The sequence below is a fragment of the Myotis nattereri genome (genome assembly GCF_964212035.1).
Source record: "Myotis nattereri genome assembly, chromosome: 3".
Taxonomy (NCBI): Eukaryota; Metazoa; Chordata; class Mammalia; order Chiroptera; family Vespertilionidae; genus Myotis; species Myotis nattereri.
In genome coordinates this window covers 53,551,591-53,574,302 of record NC_138077.1, presented here as the reverse complement: position 1 = coordinate 53,574,302, position 22,712 = coordinate 53,551,591, and the positions used below count along the sequence as shown (strand labels likewise).

Genomic DNA, 22,712 nt, shown 5'->3' with positions numbered 1-22,712 from the left:
AGTGGAAATTTATGGTCTCCAGAGTTTAGTCAAAAATCCCTCAAGAATAATTGGATTAGTAAATCGCTTACTCTCTTATTCCAGGTTTCACTTTGCTTTGGGAGCTCTATGGAAACATTCTTTCATCTTAACTAGCTTACCCATGCATTAAAAATAATTTAATACCCATTGTTTTTAAAGATTTGATGTTATCCAGTCCTTTATTTATTTGAGTGTGAATCTGAGTTTCATTTTTCTTCTTTATTCTTTACCAGTGCCCCAATTTTGTTTTCTATATCTCTTTCCTACTTTGCCTTTTTGGCTTTGCTACTAATAATAGTCCTGATGTTGTGAGTATTGCCACCAAATAAAATAATCCTTTCATTCTGATTGGTGAACTTTTGTTTCACAGTGTATATTATCTACCTAAGATGATTTGGGATATTAAATTTTTTTTTAAATTTGTTTTGTTTGTTTTTTTCGATTTGGCATATTTTTATTGATGCTTTTGTGATTAAAGGCATTTGAAGCTTTTGGGGGGAGAAGGAGGAATAAAAGGCCAGTGATGTTGGGGCTCTTGTAATTTATTGAGAGACTGTTAAATGTCTTAACAAATAGTGTTGCATTATTATATTCATATGGTATTGAAAATTAAGGTCTATTTGTTTATATAAAATGTAAGTAGCCAAAACTGGTTTGGCTCAGTGGATAGAGCGTCGGCCTGCGGACTGAAAGGTCCCAGGTTCGATTCCGGTCAAGGGCATGTACCTGGGTTGTGGGCACATCCCCAGTAGGAGATGTGCAGGAGGCGGCTGATCGATGTTTCTCTCTCATCGATGTTTCTAACTCTCTATCTCTCTCCCTTCCTCTCTGTAAAAAGTCAATAAAGTATATTTTTTTAAAAAAAAATAAATAAAATAAAATGTAAGTAAAAATATAAAGCGAAATTGTGCTTTTTTTTATTTATTTTTAAATTGTGCTTTTAAATCATGTTTTTTAATAGTACATGGTTTGTACTAGTTGATCCTAGTGGATTATAATAAATTTAGTAATTTCTACTGGTTGGACTGACTGGTTCCAGACACCACTCCTTTGTATATTTCTGTTGTAGATTTAACTTCCCCTAGTCTCCTTCAATAGACAATTGAGGTATTGTTTGTCTTTGAGTCAGTCACAATTACACAATGGGCCTGTTAGAAGAGTACAGTGTGTTTGGGGCATGCTTTTTGTTTCGCCTACTTGTTTTTCACTAAAGAGTAGAAAAAGTAAAAAGTATTTGAACAAATTTGGAGAGAGGCACTACTTATCATTTGTTCTTTTTTTATAAAACATTTTTGAGTAATAATGGAGCAAAATATAGGTAAGTCAGTATCTTATCATGAATTGTTTTTACATTTCTCTATTGTTTCTGGCTAAATGTAATATGTAAAGAACCTTATCACATCCTCATTTGGCACTTTTTAGGCAGTTGACAGTAGAAGCAATATACAAAAAAAAACACTGCTTTATGGAACAGGATTGAAGATTAAGGCCATACATTGGTTGTTAGGGGGAGGCTATAAATCTTTCCAAAAATATTTTTGTTAATATAGGGTAGTGGATAATGTTATCTTAGTGAAGTGTTCTTTGATAAGAGAGTTAATAAAGAAGAAGAATATTTCATCTGGGCACAGAGTGTGTATCATAAATCAGTAAAGATTATTGTCTAGTACATGCAAGGATCTATGTTAAACATTATAGAAGATAGTAAAATAGTATAGCAGTGGTGGCAGTAGTAGTAATAGCAATAGTAGTACAATCCCTGCCTTTATTTTTTTGTAATTAATTCTCACCTAAGGATATATTTCCATTGATTTTTAGAGGGAGGAAGAGGGAGAGAATCAATATGAGAGAGACAAATTGATTGGTTGCCTTTGCACACACCCCGACCAGGGCCAGGGATCAAGCCTGCAACGGAGGTACGTGCTCTTGACCAGAATTGAACCCGGAACCCTTCAGCCTGCAGGCTGACACTCTTTCCAGTAAGCTAACTGTCTAGAGCAGGGGTGGGCAAACTTTTTGACTCGAGGGCCACAATGGGTTCTTAAACTGGACCAGAGGGCCGGAACAAAAGCATGGATGGAGTGTTTGTGTGAACTAATATAAATTCAAAGTAAACATCATTACATAAAAGGGTGCAGTCTTTTTTTTTTTTTTTAGTTTTATTCATTTCAAAAGGGCCGGATCCGGCCCGCGGGCCGTAGTTTGCCCAGCCCTGGTCTAGAGCAATGCCTGCCTTTAAATTGCTTGAAGTCTTGGGTAAGAAAGACACCTAAAGTTATAATTGATGATGCAAAGTTATAATTTATTGTCAGAGGATAGTGCAGTATATATACTAATAAAAGGGTAATATGCTAATTAGACCAGATAGACCAGATGTCCTTCCAGACATCCTTCCGGACAAAGCCACGGTGGCAGGGCTGAGGCAGAGTGGTTAGGGGTGATCAGGCCGGCAGGGGAGAGTGGCTAGGGGTGATCAGGCCAGCAGGGGAAAGTGGTTAGGGGTGATCAGGCTGCAGGGGAGCAGTAAGAGGAGATGAGGCTGGCAGGCAGCGGCATTTAGGGGTGATCAGGCAGGCAGGCAGAGGCAGTTAGGGGTGATCAGGCAGGCAGGCAGGTGAGCGGTTAGGAGCCTGCCTAAACCAGCAGTTGGACATCCCCTGAGGGGTCCTGAATTGGAGAAGGTGCAGGCCGGGCTGAGGGACAGCCCCCCATCACTGCATGAATTTCATGCACCGGACCTCTAGTATTAACATAATTAAGAACGATTTGTTAGTAAGCTTGAATTCCGGTCTTAGTTTTGTTAGTAATTAGATTTGTGTGACTTGAGGCAAACAATTTACTTTTTGGTTCATCACTTCCTTTATGTATAAGGAAGATGGACCAATCAATTCTAATATTTTCCAACTTTAATAGTCCCTGAATTTATTTTCCTGTACAGCTTGCATTCAGGGGATGTGAGGGGTTATTTTAGAAGGTATAGATAGACAGAAATGGCCTTACATAGGAAATAATTTTTACTGAGCATTGAAAGATTTGGTTGGATACAGAAAAGGATGAAGAAAATTTGAGAATGGAGAAATATATTCACAAAGATGATTTAGGCCAGGTAGGTCTTTGGTATATTTGGGGAACATGAAGTATAGGATTAACTTGTTACATTCAAATGAGATCAGATTGATTCAGTAGTAAATGGCCTTAACTGCAAGAGTTTAGTACTCAGTCTGTAGGTTATGGATAGCTGTGCATTTAACCAATTCTGACTTCTTTCTGTAAACAAAAACTGAATGCATGGAAACTCTTTAGGGCCCTGGCTGGGTAGCTTAGTTGGTTAGAGCGTTGTCCTGATAATACCAAGATTGCAGGTTTAATCCCCAGTCAGGGCTCATAGAAGAAGCAACCAATGAATGCATGCATATATAAGTGGAACAACAAATCAATGTTTCTCTCTCCCTCTCCCCCTCTCCCCCTCCCTACCTCCCTCCTCTCCCACTCTTTCCCTTCAATAAATAAAAATTAAACAAAAGAAAGGAAAGAATTGGAGGTATAAGGGTGACGTATAGAGCTGGGGTACACTTTAAAGCAGCAATTCTCAAAGTGTAGTCTGTGGTACCCTTGGGGTCTATTGGGTCAAAACCCATTTTCATAGTAATACTAACACATTCTTTGCCTTTTACACTATTTTAACATTTGCATTGATGGTGCAAAAGCAATGGTGGGTAAAACTTCCTGTATACTTAATGAGACAAGGAAAAGTTTGTAGCAAATTGGGAAGTAATCAAAAGGCACCTATGAAACATGATGGGTTGCCTTGCAGAAAACCACTTATGTGATTGAATTAAACAATCCCTTCATGAAAAACTATATTTATTTGAAAGAATAACTGGCCCACAAACTCTGGTTGTTTTGACTTGGGTATTTGGCAGACATTGTCTTGAAAATGAATGAAGTGATTTAAGCTTTCAAGTGAAAATTAGAATTTTAGAAAACTTGTATCTACTTGGTTGAGTTGGACAGTTTCCCAATACTTAAGATTTTTCTGATTATATCAATGGTGATATTAATGTGATTTTATTTTTATTATATAATGAAATATGTACATATATAGAATGTATTCATAATTCAGTGAACCAATATTTTCCAAATAATTTCTCTCATTATAAAATTCATACAGGAGTAAAAGATTCATTTGGATTGTAAGATAAATCAATGGGTTTAGTGTAATACTACAACATTATTACTATGGTTTCAGATTCCACAATTAATGACCCAATAAATTGAATGCAGAAGCAGATTATAAGCATTCAGCTGTCTTCTACTAAGCCAAATTTGCAGAAATGTAAAATAATTCCACTCTTCTCAAGTTTATTTTGTTTTATTATTTTTCATAAAAGTGTCATTTATATTAACATGTAATAGGTTTATTTTTAATGAAATAAATATTTAACTTGTTTTAATTTCTCATGTGATAAATATAGACAGTTGTAACCCACATAAACAAAAATTATTTGAGATTCTCTAATATTTTAAGAGTTCTAAAGGGGTCTTGAGGCCAAAATGTTTTGAGAAGTGCTACTTTGAGAAACTAAGTGGCTTTTAATATGCATGTGTTGAGGACGGATATTGATAAAGGGCCTGCATATGACCTAACTTAAAATGAGTTTGTGTTTGTCTTTCTTTTTTTTTTTTTAAACATATCTTTATTGATTCCAGAGAAGAAGGTTGAGGGAAAGAGAGATAGAAACATCAATGTGAGAGAGAATCATTGATTGGCTGCCTTCTACATGTCCCCTACTGGGGATCAAGCCCATAACCCAGGCCCTTGACTGGAATCGAACCTAGGACCCTTCAGTCCCGCAGGCTCATGCTCTATCCACTGAGCCAAACCAGCCAGGGCCAAATATCACCTTCTCTTTTTTTTTTTTTAAATTAAATCTTTATTGTTCAGATTACAGTTGTTCTTCTCCCCCCCCCCATAGCTCTCCTCCACCCAGTTCCCACCCCACCCTCTGCCCTTACCCCTCCCACTGTCCTCATCCATAGGTGCACGATTTTTGTCCAGTCTCTTCCTGCACCCCCACACCACTTCCCCCCAAGAATTGTCAGTCCACTCCCTTTCTATGCCCCTGGTTCTATTATATTCACCAGTTTACTCTGTTCATCAGATTTTTTATTCACTTGATTTTTAGATTCACTTGTTGATAGATATGTATTTACTGTTCATAATTTTTATCTTTACCTTTTTCTTCTTCCTCTTCTTAAAGAATACCTTTCAGCATTTCATATAATACTGGTTTGGTGGTGATGAACTCCTTTAGCTTTTTCTTATCTGTGAAGTTCTGTATCTGACCTTCAATTCTAAATGATAGCTTTGCTGGGTAAAGTAATCTTGGTTGTAGGTTCTTGCAATTCATCACTTTGAATAGTTCTTGCCACTCCCTTCTGGCTTGCATAGTTTCTGTTGAGAAACCAGCTGACAGTCGTATGGGTATTCCCTTGTATGTGACTGACTGTTTTTATCTTGCTGCTTTTAAGATTCTTTGTCTTTTGCCCTTGGCATTTTAATTATGATGTGTCTTGGTGTGGTCCTATTTGGATTCCTTTTGTTTGGGGTTCTCTGTGCTTCCTGGACTTGTAAATCTATTTCTTTCACCAGGTAGGGGAAGTTTTCTGTCATTATTTCTTCAAATAGGTTTTCAATCTCTTGTTCTCTTTCTTCTTCTGGCACCCCCATAATTCGGATGTTGGTGCGTTTGAAGTTGTCCCAGAGTCTCCTTACACTATCTTCATATTTTTGGATTCTTTTTCTTTTTGCTTTTCTGGTTGGGTATTTTTTGCTTCTTCATATTTCAAATCTTTGACTTGATTCTTGCAATCCTCTTGTCTGCTCTTGGATCTCTGTATATTATTCTTTATTTCAGTCAACGTATGCTTAATTTCTAGTTGGTCTTTTTTCATATCCTCCAGGGTCTCACTAAATTTATCGGCATTTTCTAGAAAATTCTTGAAAAACCTTATAACCGTGGTTTTGAACTCTATATCCAGTAGTTTGCTTTCCTCCATTTCTGTCATTTGTGACTTGTTTCTTTGTCTCCGCATTTTTTATGCTTCCCTGTGCTGGTAGAGTGGCTTTGTGTGCTAGGTGTCCTAAAGGGCCCAGTGGCTCAGCCTCTCCAATTACCTGAGGTGGACACTCTTGGTGCACCCCCTTGTGGGCTTTGTGCACAGTCTTGTTGTAGTTAAGCCTTGATTATTGTAGGTATCACTGGGAGGAATTGACCTCCAGGCCAATTGGCTATGAGAATCAGCTGTGTGTATGGTGGGAGAACTTCTGTGCTGAAGACACCCTTATGGGGCAAGACTTGCTTCAGTGGGGCTTTAGTGCTCACTGAGTCTGCCCCCTGAGGGTATCCCTTATGGATTTGAGGAGTTGTAATCTGGATGGTCCCACTCTGACCACTGGGTACACTGGCTCTTGGATCTAAGGAGGTGCTAATTTAGCCTTTGCCTGAGGTTACCCAGCAGGAGCTACGAAGGGATCTGCAGATTCCCCTTCCTTGTTTGGGGTTTGGAGGTGCCCAGATGAGGCCCAGGTGTGAAGCAATGCAAGCTGCTGTGGGGCCTTGGGCCTTCTCTTGGAAGTTCTGGGTCTGTCTGGCCCAGCTGTAATTTGTTAGGTAATTTTCAGGTTGCAAAGGGCCAGGGCATTCATATGCAAAAGCCTCTGCTGCAACTTGGGTGGGGCGGGGTCTCAGGGAATCAACAGGGCGGAGCAAGCAGCTATGGCTGATCCTCAGCCCTGCCCTAAGGGGCCCCGCATCTCAGCGTCCAGGTAATTGCTGCAAGCACCTCTGAGAGAAAGCTGCCCGCGAGTTCCGAGTTCTGCCCACTGCCAGACAGTCCAGTTTCTCCCCGTATGAGTCTGGGTCCCCAGAGACTTCCCGGAACTGGAGTTCAGAGCAGTCAGGGGCTTGTGACTCCCTCCTGATTCAAAAAGACAACTGCGTCCTCAGTTGCCAGCCCTTGCTGTGTGCGCCTCCATACCTCTGCACTTCCGCACCTCCTCTGAATCTCAGTGTGCTTTTCTCTTTCCTTCTAGTTGTAGAATTTCTATTCAGCCAGCCTTCCTGTAGTTCTGAATGATGTCCATTTTGTCTTTTAGTTGTATTTTTTTTTCAATATTGCTTTTTTATTGACTGATTCTTCCCCATTACACACACCTCTCCTCTCCACCCCTCTCATGTTACATAATCATGTTCTATCCATATTCAGTGCTAACATTATTATGACTGACTTTATGATGAGTGTTATTCACAGTTGAGGTATGCAGTGTAGTTCCTGAACAAGCTTTTATTTTTCCTGGGTTCATAATTGCCTCAGTTTTGTTTTCTTATTAAAAAAAAATAAAAATCTGCAGACCACTAATTCATCTTCAGCATCTCTGAAACATTCAAAATCTCAACTCTATATTCCAACATACCAGGTATTCAGTTTTTCTTTTGAGACATGCCACCTGACACTCCATCTTTAAGCATTCATTGACTTACTGCTGTTCTCTTCTACTCTCCTCCCTGTTTAATAGTTCCATTGCTATTTTAGCAACCTTATGGCCACTCTCTCACAAAACGTCTTCTTTCCTCATGAGCAGGACTCTATCCTTCAACTTCCCACTTTACATAAAGACCCCACTACCACTCCATTTACCTTCCTCTCCTCCCTTCAGCATTCCCCCCAGAAAACTGTACTGTTACATGATCACGGGTGACCACACCTGTATTCTACTTTGTAACCATAATTAAGTATCCTCTTAAAAGAAAAAGACGATAGACAGCATTTGCATAAATTATTCTGATTATTTAGATGTTATTCATTAAATAGCCATGCTTTGTGCTGAACTGGGTTTCCTTTTCTTTGGCGCCGAGGTCTGGAACCGTGACACTCACTGGGACGCCGAAACAGAGTCCACTGTCTTACACTCCAACCCTCTGCTCAAAATCCTGCAGCATTTTACACTGTTTGACATCGGAAGGATGCTTTTCCTGTACAGTTTTTTAAATCTCACTGAAAATCTGATTGTCATTTTCTCTTGGGGGAATGAAGAAATACATGCCTTCCACATCATATCCTTAAGATCTTCAGCTTCTTTACTCATTCAATCTCTTGGTTACAAGTCAACCCAAAATTCCCGAAATTGGTGATTTTTTAAAATCTTAATTTGAGCCATGAACTTATATTTTACATTTGCTTCCTGAAAAATTCAGTCGCCTTCTGTTTTTGATATAACGCATCCTGTTCGTCCTGATTTTGTTTTCAGGATGCACAGCTTCTTAAATCTTGTCCGGGCCGTAATCAAATTCTTCCCTGTTGCTGGAAGTCGCGTCTGACCTCTCCAGTCCCAGCAGGACTTCCGAGCCCATCCGGGAGCTCGGCGGACGTCAGCGGGCGCAGCCGCGAGAGTCCAGCCACTCTCGCGAGACCGAGGAGGCCACGTCCGCAGCTCCGCTCTGCTCCGTCGCGGGGCCTCCTGGTGCCGGTCCAGAGAACGTTAGCGTAATCGCGACTCTAGAGGTGTACGTGCAAGCGGATGTTGAGGATGACGGAGCCCGCGACATAGAAGTACGGGAAATTCGAGCGCAGCTTCCAGGCCAGCTCTAAGAAGGCGAGCAGCGTGCGGGACAGCCCTTTGCAGAACACCCCGTAGGAGCTGGGGGCGGCAGCCGGGCTGGAGACCCCGAGCGCCCAGGCAGACGGAGCCGCCACGGTGGCCATGGCTGTGGCCCCCGGTGTCGCCGCTCGCCCGGGTGCTTGGTGCCGAGGGTCACCCCAGGTCCCGCGGACCCGGACCAGTGGCTGGGAAGGGGAGGGTGGGGGCACTAGGCTGTGGCTGCGCCCCCTCTGAGGTGCAGCCCCTTTTGTATTTTTGAAGTAGTTGTGGGAGGCAGCAATTTCCGGTGTTTACCTATACCGCCATCTTGGTTCTCCTGTGTTTGTCTTTTCTATTCTTAGGTTATGAACTCCCTTATGTTCTCCAGCTTCTAGCATAGGATCTTACAAATAGTAATCATGAGAGTAGAAGCAGAACTTTCAATATTTATTAACTTTTAATCTTTATGCAGTAAATATTAGTTTCTTTTTTAAATTGAGATATAATTTACATAGCTGAAATTTACCATTTTAACGTGTACAATTCAGTGAGCGGTTTCAATGTATTTACCAGATTGTGCAACCATTACCAATGTCTAATTCCATAACATTTTCCTTCCCCCAAAAGAAACTTCATACTTATTAGCTGTCACTTCCCATTCCCCTCACCCCCTAGCAGCCACCAGTCTACTTTATTTCTCTATGAATTTGCCTGTTCTGGGTATCTATACTAATAAAAGCCTGGGTGGCCCTCGCCTGTGACATCATCACAAGATGGCCGCCTCAAGATGGCTGCACGCACAGTGGAGGCGGCGCCTGGTGGAGGAGGTGGATCTCAGCAGGGGAGGGCAGTTGGGGGCCATCAGACTGGCAGGGGAGGGCAGTTGGGGTGATCGGGCAGGCAGGGGAGAAGTTAGGTGAGATGAGGCCGGCAGGAGAGCGGTTAGGGGGCAATCCGGCTGGCAGGCAGAAGTGGTTAGGGCAGGGGTGGGCAAACTTTTTGACTCGAGGGCCACAATGGATTCTTAAACTGGACTGGAGGCCCGGAACAAAAGCATAGATGGAGTGTTTGTGTGAACTAATATAAATTCAAAGTAAACATCATTACATAAAAGGGTACGGTCTTTTTTTTTTCAATAGTTTTATTCATTTCAAACGGGCCGGATCTGGCCCGTGGGCTGTAGTTTGCCCACGTCTGGGTTAGGGGCTATCAGGCAGGCAAGCAGGCTAGTGGTTAGGAGCCAGCAGTCCCAGATTTTGTGAGGGATGTGTGAGATCAGGCCTACACCAGCAGTCTGACATCCCCCAAGGGGTCCCAGATGGCAGAGGGTGCCAGCCGGGCTGAGGGATACCCTCCCACTCCCCTGCATGAATGTTGTGCACCGGGCCACTAGTTTCATATAAATGGAATCATAATATATGGTCCTTTTTTCACTTTTGTTTACGAGATTCATCATGTTGCATGTATCAGTACTTTGTTCCTTTTTATGGCTGAACAATAATCCATTATACGAATATACCATGCTTTGTCTATCTGTTCACCTATTAATATATATTTTGGTTGTTTTCATCTTTTGGCTATTAAGAATAATGCTATGAACATTTTGTGTGGACATATGCTTTTAGTTCTTTTAGGTATATACTGAGAGTGGAATTGCTAGGTCATATGGTAGGTAGCATATTTAACTTTTTGAGGAACTTAGTAATTCATTTTTTAATATACTTTTTATTTTGGAATAATTTTAGATGTACAAAGAAGTTGCAAAGATAGTAGATTTCCTATATAGCTATAACCCATCTTCCCCTAATGTTAACATCACATAAACCATAAAATATACGTCAAAGCAAAGAAGCCAACATTGGCCCTGGATGGTGTACTAAGTGGTTAGAATGTCAGCCTAAGAAGAAGAAGAAGCCAATATTGGTATATTACTAGACTTTATTTGAATTTCACCAGTTTTTCCACTAATGTCTTTTTCGTTCCAGGATACCGCCATATTGTTGTGTCTCCTTAGACTCCTGTGACAGTTTCTCAGTCTTTCTTTGTTTCTCATTTCCTTGGTAGCTTTTAGGAAACTGGTGAGGAACTTTGTAGAATGTCCCTCTCTTTTGGTTTGTCTGATATTTTCCCCATAATTAGATTGGGTTACGAATTTGGGGGAAGAATACCACAGAGGTAAATTATGCTTCTCATCACATTAGAATTTAGGGTGTTATCACCTTGATTACTTAGTTAATGCAGTTGTGATTGAAAAAAAGGGTTATTTGGAAATTAAACTCACAGGGTGATCCGATCATAAATTCCAGGTCATGGTGGGTAGTCATGCCCCAGGCATATAACTTTTTTAGTAAAAGCTTTGTCTTTGCCTTAAGCAAGCCGTACCCCCAAGAGAGCACATAATATTAACTGTCCTGTAATCACATCCCAAAATTGCTTCTTCCCACCTTTATTTAATCTTTGTTTCCTCCTTAATCTCAAATGCATAAAAGAAATTGCAAGTTGTTGTTATCAGCAGCTTTTATCTCAGTCTGTTGAGATCCTGCTTCCAGGGGTGTTCTCCTTTTGGCTTAATTGTTATAAACATTCTCTACAGGTTTGGACATTTCTTATGTCGACACAGTGTTTGTCAGATTTTTCCACTGTTATTTTTCCCTTTCCATATTTTTTGGAAATGAGTCACCAAGTGCAGCCTACAATCAAGTGGGGAGGAAAGTTAAACTTTAACTCTTAGAGGGTGGGTATATCTACTTATATCATTTGGAAGTCTTTGGTAAGGAAGATTTGATCCCCCATTTTATTTATTTATTTATTTATTTGTATCAATATAAATTTTTTTTTTTAGTTTTATTGCTTAAAGTATTACAAAGGGTATTACATATGTTTCCTCACACCCCCCCCCCCCCCCGCCCTTGACAATCCCCTGGCCTCCCCTACCCCCCAGTGTATGCATGCATTATAAGTCCTTCGGTTGATCTCTTACCCCCCCCCTTCTGCCCCCCAACCCTCCCCAGCCTTCCCGCTGCAGTTTGACAGTCTGTTTGAGGCAGCTCTGCCTCTGTATCTATTTTTGTTCATAAGTTTATAATGGTCTTTATTATCCATGAATGAGTGAGATCATGTAGTATTTTTCTTTCATTGACTGGCTTATTTTACTTAGCATAATGTTCTCTAGTTCCATCAATATAAATTTTATATATTTATTTTCTACTTTGAGTTATATTCTAATACTACTTCATTAATTTTGTTGCTCATATCATTCCAGCATTCACTTTTTGGGACTATTTCCTGTGTCCTTTGACACTCCCTTAACCTTTTTAAATATTTCCTTACCTTCTGACACTGTAATATGCTCTAGGCCAGTGATTTGCAACTGGTGTGTCTCAAGAATTTTTAAAACATGCAATACCTATTTAGTCAGGGACACTGACCTCTTTTCCCTAAAATTGTCAAATAAAAAAAAATGACAACAGTCTTCACCTTTGTGGTATTCTTCCCCCAAACTTGTAACCCAATCTAATTATGAGAAAAACATCAGACAAACCCAAATAGAGGGGCATCCTGTACCCCCTAAACTGTCAGTGACATGAGAAACTTGTCCGGTGTGAATGAATCAATTATGCCGTTTTTTGTTGTTGTTTGTCATTTAGGCCAAAAAATACATTTTTTTGGTGTGCCACAGAATTTTAGTAATTAGTTTATGTATACCATGAGATGAAAAAGGTTGAAAATCGTGGCTCTAGGTTCATCTTCTATTTTTCCTGTGCTAGGCCAAAACCATCTATTTCTCCAAGGAGCCCTGAGACACTGTTAAGTAAATTGCCCACTTAAGTAAGTGGTAGAACCTGGATTCCAAACAAAATCTGAATTCACAACTCATGGTCTTAACCACAATACTGGACAGCATGCAACTGAAGGCGCTTTGGCAGTTTTTAATCATATTCCATCTATGAGCCAGCCTTAAGGATGGAATTTATAGTCAGTTTACACCGAATAACTACTGTACCCTGGCAATTTTATACTGATTTTTTAAACTAATTACTAGCCACTAATAATGACTGTCAGTATTTTGGTGCATTTACTTCTATATATGCATACAAATGTATCTTTAAATTTTGTTATATTATTCTTGTGGCAGGACAGTAGGAAGTTAGGAAGATTCCTGGGCAAGTGGAATGGGAAAACTGAGACAATAAATTGGGGGTTTTTTGTTTGTTAATACTCACCCCAGGATATTTTTTCCATTGATTTTTTTTTTTTAAAGGGAGTGGATTGGGAGGAGGAGAGAGATGGCAAGGGAGGGAGGGGAACATCTATGTGAGAGAGACACATTGACTGACTGCCTCCTGCAAGTACCCTGCAACCCAGGTACATACCCTTGACTGGGAATCAAACCCACTACCCTTTGGTGCCTGGGCCGACACTCTAACCACTGAATCACATCAGCCAGGCAATACAGGAAAATTAAACCAGGCCCAATAGTTTGGGCAGTGGCAGCCAGCTTGTGAATTGCAAGCCCTTATCTTCCCCAACCAAGGACACTTGAGAGTAAATGGTTTATAGCTCTCTTACCTAACCAGAGAATACATAGCTTAAATCACCTGGCCTGGGAAAATAGAGAACAAAAACCCAATTAATACCACTTACGCCAGCTAAATTCAAGGGCAAATGAAGTTTGGGGGACAAATAACAAAAACCTCAAAAACATTGAATGATATCACTTGAGGGATTAATCTAGTAGGAAAGATAGCTGCTAGGGCAGGAGGAGGGAAAGGAAAAAAGGGGCAGGGGTCATCTCACCCACTGAACAAAAAAGTCAGCAGTCTTGGAAGAAAGGAAGATGGCGGCTTAGGTAAATGCCTGTACTCACTGCCTCCTACAACCACATCAGAATTACAACTAAAATACAGAACAGTCATCATCCAGAACCACTAGAAAGCTGGCTGAATGGAAATCCTACAACTAGAAAAGTAAAGAATAGCAAGGACCTACAACCAAGATTATTCTACCCAGCAAAGCTATCATTTAGAGTTGAAGGTCAGATAAAGAGCTTCACAGACAAGAAAAAGCTAAAGGAGTTCACCACCACCAAACCAGTATTATATGAAAGTTTGTAAGGTATTCTTTAAGAAGAGGGAGGAGAAAAAGAAAAAGATAAAAAATACGGACAAAATGGCAACAAGTACATACCTATCAACAACTGAACCTAAAAATCAAAATAAACAAACAAGAAATCTAATGAACAAAATAAACTGATGAATAAGATAGAATCAGAGGCATGGAAATGGAACAGATTGATAATTCTCAGAGGAAGTGGGGTGGAGGGCGGGAAGAGATTAAATAAAGATCTTATATGCATATATGCATTACCTATTGGCACAGACAGTAGGGTGGTGAAGGCCTGGGGTGGGGTGGGAACTGGGTGGAAGGGTACACTGTGGGGGAAAGTGGAACATCTATAATAATCTCAACAATAAAGATTAAAAACAAAAAGAAGTCATCAGCTGTCTTGGGACTTGCCAAGATAAAATTGGCAGATGTTCTCATAAATTCCTGAAAAAGCCCCAACATTGTAAAAGGGGGACCTTGAAATCTAGTCTATCTGCAGGGAAACCTTTGAACCTATAGTGGGAAAAGTATAAAACCCTTGAACCCCCACCAGGTGAGGCACTCAAACTGCCGAGTTGCCTATTTGTGCTTTATGCCAAGTGTATTCTTAATAAATTTGCTTGCTTTGCTTCAACACTGCTTTCTGTCACTCATCTGAATTCTTTCTGGAAAGTGTGACAAGAACCTAGGACAGTGATGGCGAACCTATGACACACGTGTCAGAGGTGACACGCGAACTCATTTTGTTGGTTGATTTTTCTTTGTTAAATGGCATTTAAATATATAAAATAAATATCAAAAATATAAGTCTTTGTTTTACTATGGTTCCAGATATCAAAAAATTTCTATATGTGACACAGCACCAAAGTTAGGGTTTTTCAAAATGCTGACACCTCAAGCTCAAAAAGTTCGCCATAACTGACCTAGGAGGAGAGAGCCCACTCACACTCAGACAGTCCTCCACTCTGATTTTTAAATTTGATATGCATTAATATAGACGATTTTGGTCACAGCTTAACCAAAATGAATTTGGTCAAAGTGTAACCAAAATTTGATCCTGCTGTTTCTGTTGTCACTGGTGATTAAGATGAAAGTGAGTTGCTCTAGGGCAGTGGTTGGCAAACTCATTAGTCAACAGAGCCAAATATCAACAGTACTTCTTCAAAATAGACTCGCCCAGGCCGAAAACCGACTTATGCGCATGGGCCACGAAGTTTCAGTCACACTGTACGTGTGCCCGCATGTGGTATTTTGTAGAAGAGCCACACTCAAAGGGCCAAAGAGCCGCATGTGGCTCTCGAGCCGAAGTTTGCCGATCACGGCTCTAGGGTTAATCTCTTTTACCTTAATCTCTTGCCCCATAAGTGATAAACATCTGTCTTGGTTTATCAAATAATCCTCAAACTGTTATTACTAAGACTTATCTTTCTTCCCTTTGTAGCAATAGTTAAGTGCTTCTGGCAGGGCACACCTGACAACCCACACTTCAAAACAGCCAATCACATCCTGCTCATATCCCATCCCAAACAAACCCCACATGGTGTGACCAGCTGGTTTGGAAGGATCATCTAACTATATGTCCCCTGTACTACCTTCTTTGATCTCATCCCCATTTCTGCCTTTGATCACCAGTAGTTTAATTTCACTTCAGGCAGTTTTTCTCACATAAATATAAATCATTTTTTATTCCCTTCTCCCAGCCTTTCTCTCAGTTATTCCCAGAAATGTTTCTTTTTCCCTCCTTTACCTTCTCTCATTCTCCTTCTTTTATAGGCTGAAAAATAACTGTCATTATGAAAGATAAAATTCAGGTAGTGCTAGTCACATACTCCTATCAAGGAAAACAAAGAGTGTACAGTTTGGAGTAGAATTAGGTATAATAATCTCTTCATCCCTCCATTCTGCCCAAATTATACCTATTTTTCTTCAGGTACTAGCATTCAAGCTAAATAATTTTATTTTTAATTTTATGTAAATACAGTTGGCATTCTTTTCATTGTACATATACAAAGTTTTGTTCACTTACATGCGTTAAATAACTATAATAAATCAGGATCTAATTACCAATCAAAACCTTTAGTGGAGAAATGGGTTGTTTCCTAGAATGTGTAGTTTTGTATCAGAATTCATTTGTAAATTAGGCATCCCCTCCCCTTAACTGCTGATTTTAAATGTGTGCAATCCACTTTTTGAAAGACAAAATATATATGTATATGTAACAAGCTTAAAGTTTCCACTGAATTAGCCACATGGATAAGAGGGGTTACTTGACTGCCTGGAAAGGGAATCACAGGCTGGTAGAACCTTGGAATGTGGCCGTTTCCTGGTTTTTAGCCAAGCTATGGATTTATTTGTTTTGTGTTTTTAGCCAAGCTATGTATTTATTTTTGCCAGTGTTCTCAAATGTGAGTTCCCTATGGCCTGCCTGCAAACTCACAAGGGACTACGTGTATAATCAGAATGTCACATTTTCAGAGAGATCAAATACTGCATCAGTGGTACATTTTCATCCTTTAGGAGAGTTTATATGAAGGATAAGTTGTAGTCACAAGGCTGGTGAGCATGGAACCAGATCCCAGGGTAGGGGGTTTGTTGCTGTATTTAATAGCAAGTGTCATATCTCTGCTGTAGAAATGGAGATACATATCAAAGACATTTCCTTTGATTGACTGGTTAGGACATGTCTTTCTCTTTGGAATTCTCTTTTTTTAAGGGTCCATGTTCTCTGACTTTTTATTGGAACATTTACTCTTAGAATCAATTGATTAGGTGAATCTTTTTTTATTTTTTAAATTAAATTAAATCTTTATTGTTCAGATTATTACAGTTGTTCCTCTTTTTTTCCCCCCAAAGATCCCTCCACCTGGTTCCCCTCCCACCCTCCGCCTCACCACCCCACCCCCACTGTCCTCCTTCATAGGTGCACGATTTTTGTCCAGTCTCTTCCCGCATCCCCCACACCCCTTTCCCCCCCCAAGAATAGTCAGTCCACTCCCTTTCAATGCCCCTGATTCTATTATAATCACCAGTTCATTCTGTTCATCAGATTATTTATTCACTTGATTTTTAGATTCACTTGTTGATAGATGTGTATTTGTTGTTCATAATTTGTATCTTTACCTTTTTCTTCTTCTTCCTCTTCTTAAAGGATACCTTTCAGCATTTCATATAATACTGGTTTAGTGGTGATGAACCCCTTTAGCTTTTCCTTATCTGTGAAGCTCTTTATCTGACCTTCAATTCTGAATGATAGCTTTGCTGGATAAAGTAATCTTGGTTGTAGATTCTTGGTATTCATCACTTTGAATATTTCTTGTCATTCCCTTCTGGCCTGCAAAGTTTCTGTTGAGAAATCAGCTGACATTCGTATGGGTACTCTCTTGTAGGTAATTGACTGTCTTTCTCTTGCTGCTTTTAAGATTCTCTCTTTGTCTTTTGCTCTTGGCATTTTAATTATGATGTGTCTTGGTGTGGTCCTCTTTGGATTCCTTTTGTTTGGGGTTCTCTGCGCTTCCTGGACTTGTAAGTGTATTTCTTTCACCAGGTAGGGGGAGCTTTCTGTCATTATTTCTTCAAATAGGTTTTCAATATCTTGCTCTCTCTCTTCTTCTGGCACCCCTATAATTCGGATGTTGGTACGCTTGAAGCTGTCCCAGAGGCTCCTTACACTATCTTCGTATTTTTGGATTCTTTTTTCATTTTGCTTTTCCTGTTGGGTGTTTTTTGTTTCTTTGTATTTCAAATCTTTGACTTGATTCTTGTGATCCTCTGATCTGCTGTTGGGAGTCTCTATAATATTCTTTATTTCAGTAAGTGTATGCTTAATTTCTAGTTGGTCCTTTATCACAACGTCGAGGGTCTCACTAGATTTCTTGAGGGTCTCATTAAGTTTATCGGTGGTTTCTAGAAAATTCTTGAAAAACCTTAAAAGTGTGGTTTTGAACTCTATATCCAGTAGTTTGCTTTCCTCCATTTCTGTCATTTGTGTCCTGTTTCTTTGTCTCGGCATTTTTTATGCTTCGCTGTGTCGATAGAGTGGCTTTCTGTGCTAAGTATCCTAGTGGGCCCAATGGCTCAGTCTCCCCAATTCCCTGAGGAGGACACTCTTGGTGCACCCCCTTGTAGGCTTTGTGCACAGTCTTGTTGTAGTTAAGCCTTCATTGTTGTAGGTAACACTGGGAGGGATTGACCTCCAGGCCAATTGGCTGTGAGAATCAGCTGTTTCTGCAGTGGTAGAACTGGCTCCTGGATCTCTAAAGAGGTGCTAATCTAGCCTCTGCTTGAGGCTACTCAGCAGAAGCCAGCTGTAAAGCAATGCAAGTTGCCCTGGGGCCTTGGGCCAGCTGCAGTTTGTTAAGTAATTTTCAGATTACAAAGGGCCAGGCCTTTCACATGCAAAAGCCTCAGTGGGCAGCTTGGGTGGGGCGGGGTCCCAGGGGATCAACAGGGCGGAGCAGTTATGGCTGCTCTCAGTCCTGCCCTCAGAAGCCCTGGCAATCAATCGCTGCGAGCACCTCCGAGAGAAAGCTGCCCTTGAGTTCCAACCGATGCCAGACAGTCCCGTTTCTCCCGTATGAGTCTGGGTCCCCAGAGACTCGCCCAGAACTGGAGCTCAGAGCTTGAGACTCCCTCCCGATTGAAAAAGACAATCATGTCCTCAGCTACCAGCCCTCTCCGCATGCACCTCCACACCTTTGTATTTTACTTCCGCACCGCCCTGCCTCTGAGTCTCGGTATGCTTTTCTCTTTCCTTCTAGTTTTAGAATTTCCACTCAGCCAGCCTTCCTGTGGTTCTGGATGATGTCTGTTCCATCTTTTAGTTGTATTTTTGAAGTGGTTGGGTGAGGCAGCAATTTCCGGTGTTTACCTATGCCGCCATCTTGTTTTTTTCTCCTCTATTCTAGGTGAAGCTTTTGATATGTTAGTAACATTATACTTTCCCCAAACTACCATAATCCTCTAAACTTGACATACTAGTAGCTTTTCAGACGTTCAGTCTCAGCTAACCATTTACTAACTTTGTTAGGGGAGATTACCATATTTATAGGTGACCAATTTAATCTCTTATTGAGTTTTGTAGCTCTCACAAATTTCACTCTAGATGAGTAACATTTTCTAATTTGAAATTGAGGAGTGGTTAGTTACTGTATTGTGCTTATCCTTACTATTTTTCACCTTGTTATTAACTATAAGTTTTTTCCTATCTGTTTCAGGACATACCGTAATTCTGAATCATGTCTGATAACGGAGAACTGGAAGACAAGCCTCCGGCGCCTCCTGTGAGAATGAGCAGTACCATTTTTAGCACTGGAGGCAAAGACCCTTTGTCAGCTAATCACAGTTTGAAACCTTTGCCCTCTGTTCCAGAGGAAAAAAAGCCCAGAAATAAAATCATCTCTATATTCTCAAGCACAGAGAAAGGTAAATAGTACTGTGACTTCAAGAGTCTGTTATTATTTTGTTACCCATTTGATATCTCTTTAATTAAAGTATATTGTTGATTTTTCTTTTTTATGGTGAGAACAATAAACACACAAGAAAACAATTGGTGGTGGTATATAGGCACTATTAGAAAGACTAGTTTATTTTAAACTATGATAGAAAAGAATAAAACTAAAGTTGTTGCTCAACAAGCTTGTATGTCCAGTGATTTTTTGTACTCATCTCTTCATTTTCATTTGGGCTATAGTCGTGGCTCCCCAACATAAATAAAATCTATGATATTTGAGAAAGATCTGCTATTATAAGAATTGTGATATAGTCTACAGTACCATGTTTAAAATCCCTGGAGCCAACTTTGTTTTGGAATTGAGAGGTTTTCTGATTTTGAGGGCAATAGTAATGGTGTTTTGTTTTGTTTTTTACCATGTGTGCTATAATGCCCTCAGAAGCATCTGAGGCAGCACTCAGCAATCAATGTGTGAACGTATCTTTGGCAAACATGAGTCTAGCCCACAGTTTTTCAACCTCATTATGATTGCACAGTGAAAGAGTTGTTTCATGAAACTTTTGTTTCAGTGATGTGTGTACAGACATACTTTTTATTGTGTTTCCCAGATAACCGTGTTTTTGGTTTTTTTATTTAGAAATTGAAGGTTTGCTCTCTCTCCCTCTCTCCCTCTCTCCCTCTCTCTCTCTCTCTCCCTCCCTCCCTCCCTCCCTCCCTCTCTCCCTTCCTCCTTCTCTCCCCCTCTCTCTCCTTCTGCCCTCTCTCTCCTTCTGCCCTCTCTCTCTCTCCCTTTCCCTCTCTCCCTCCGTCTTTCTCTCTCCCTGTCCCCCTCTTCCTCTCTCCCATTCCCTCTTTCTCTCTTTCTCTAAAATAAAATAAAAAATAAATAAATTGAAGGTTTGTGGTAACCTTGCATTGAGCCACTCTATCAGCACCATTTTTCCAGCATTTGCTCATTTCATGTCTGTGTGTCACATTTTGGTAATTCTCACAATATTTCAAACGTTTTTATTATTTTATTTGTTATAGTAAGTTGTGATTGGTGATCTTTGATGTTACTAACATAATTGTTTCGGGGCACTACAAAACACACTTACAAACCACACCTATGTAAGATATCAAACTTAATAGATAAATGTTGTGTGTGTTTTAACTGATCCAGTGACTGGTCATTTCCCCATTTCTCTCCCTCTCCTTGGGCCTGCCTATTTCCTGAGACAACAATATTGACATCAGCCCAATTAATAACTTTACAATGGCCTCTAAGTGTTCAAATGAAAGGAAGAGTTGCATATTTGTTACTTGAAATCAAAAGCTAGAAATGACTACGTTTAGTGGGGAAAGCTGAGATAGGAATAAAGCTAGGCCTCTTGCACCAAACAGCCAAGTTCTTGAAGGAAATTAAAAGTGCAATTCCAGTGAACGTACGAATGATAAGAAAGCAGGATAGTCTTATTGCTGATATGGAGAATTTTAGTGGTCTGGATAGCAGATCAAACTCGGCACAGCATTTCCTTAAGCCAAAGCCTAATCCAGAGCAAGGCTCTAACTTTCTTCACTTCTATGAGAGCTGAGAGAGGTGAGGAAGCTGCAGAAGAAAAGTTGGAATCTAGCAGCGATTGGTACATGAGAAAGAGGTGTCTCCATAACAAACTGCAAGGTGAAGCAGGAAGTACTGATGTGGAAGCTCCTGAAAATTTATAAAGGTGGCTACGCTAAACAATAGATCTTCAGTGTAAATGAAACAGCCTTTATATTGGAAGAAGATGCCATCTTAGGACTTTCATAGTAGTGAGAAGTCATTGCCTGGCTTCAAAGCTTCAAAGGACAGGCTGACTTTCTTGTTAGGGACTAATGCAGCTAGTGACTTTAAGTTGAAGCCAGTGCTCCCTTACCATTTCACTTCCTAGGGTCCTTAAGAATTGTTTGCTCTATAAATGGAACAACAAAGTCTGGATGACAGCACACCTGTTGACAACATGGTTTACTGAATATTTTAAGCCCACTATTGATATCTACTGCTAAGGAAAAAGATTCCTTTCAAAATACCACTGCTCATTGATAGTACACCTGGTCACCCCAGAGCTCTGATGGAGATGTACAGCAGGATTAATGTTTTCATGTTTGCTAACACAGCATCCATTCTGCAGCCCATAGATCTAAGAGTAGTTTTGACTTTCAAGTCTTATGCTTTAAGAAATAAAAATTTTTACAAATATATTTTTATTGATTTCAGAGAGGAAGGGAGAGGGAGAAAGAGATAGAAACATCAATGATGAGAGAAAATCATCAATTAGCTGCCTCAAGCCCCACACTAGGGATCGATCTTGCAACCCAGGCATGTGCCCTGACCGGGAATCGAACCAAGTCCTCCTGGTTCACAGATCGATGCTCAACCACTGAGCCACGCCAGATGGGCAACAGATAAATTTTGGAAGACTGTATCTGCCATCGATAATAAGTCCTCTGATGGATCTGGGCAAATAAATTGAAAACCTTCTGGAAAGGACTCACCATTCTAGATGCCATTAAGAAAATATGTGATTCATGGGAAGAGGTCAGAATATCAACATTAACAGGAGTTTGAAACAAGCTGACTCCAAACCTCATGGATGATTTCACTGGAAGAAGTAACTGCATGTGTGGTAGAAATAGCAGGAGAACTAGAATTAGAAGTGGAGCCTGAGGATGTGACTGAATTGCTGCAATCTCATGACAAAAATTGAACAGGTAAGGAGTTGCTTATTGATGAACAAAGAAAGTGGTTTCTTAAGATGAAATCTACCCCTGGTGAAGATGCTATGAAAATTGTTGAAATGGCAACAAATAATTTGAAATATACATAAACTTAATTGATAAAGCAGCAGCAGGGTTTGAGAGAATTGGCTCTAATTTTGAAAGAAGGCCTGTGAGTAAAGTGCTGTCAGACAGCATTGTTTTCAAAGAGAAATCTTTGGTGAAAGGAAGAGTCAATCCATACAGCAGGCACCATTGTCTTCTAATAAACTGCCACAGCCACCCCAACCTGCAGGCACTACCACCCTGATCAGCCATCAACATCAAGGCAAGGTCCTCCGCCAGCAAAAAGATTATGACTCCATGAAGACTCAGATGATAGCATTTGTTAGCAATAAAATATTTTTAAATTTAATATGTACATTATACTTTTTAGACATAATGCTACTGGACACTTAATAGACTATAATATAGTGTAAACATAACCTTTCTATGTACTGGAAAGCCAAAATATCTGTGTAACTCTCTTCATTGTGATACTTATTATTGTAGTCTGGAATGAAACCTGCAGTATATCTGAGGTATCCGTGTATTGGGTCAGGATGTAAATCTGGTGGTGTGGGTTCTGGACAAAGATTTAAAGTTTAGAGTGAGATATATACTTAGGGGTAAAATTGCTGGACTGCAGGGCATTCCCATGTTTGACTTAACTAGATTTGATAGATTACTTTCCAAAGTGCTTTTTATATTCATTCTCAC

At 40.2% G+C, this 22,712-nt stretch overlaps 1 protein-coding gene across 1 annotated transcript in view; it reads left to right on the top strand.

Annotated features, from left to right (window-relative positions):
* PAK2 (p21 (RAC1) activated kinase 2) overlaps positions 1 to 22,712 on the top strand; it is a 105,395-nt gene that overhangs the window by 26,977 nt on the left and 55,706 nt on the right. Inside the window, exon 2 of the mRNA XM_081085347.1 lies at positions 18,982 to 19,189. Coding sequence (XP_080941473.1) covers positions 19,003 to 19,189 — 187 coding nt within the window. The 5' untranslated portion in view covers positions 18,982 to 19,002. The remainder of the gene's footprint in view (positions 1 to 18,981; positions 19,190 to 22,712) is intronic.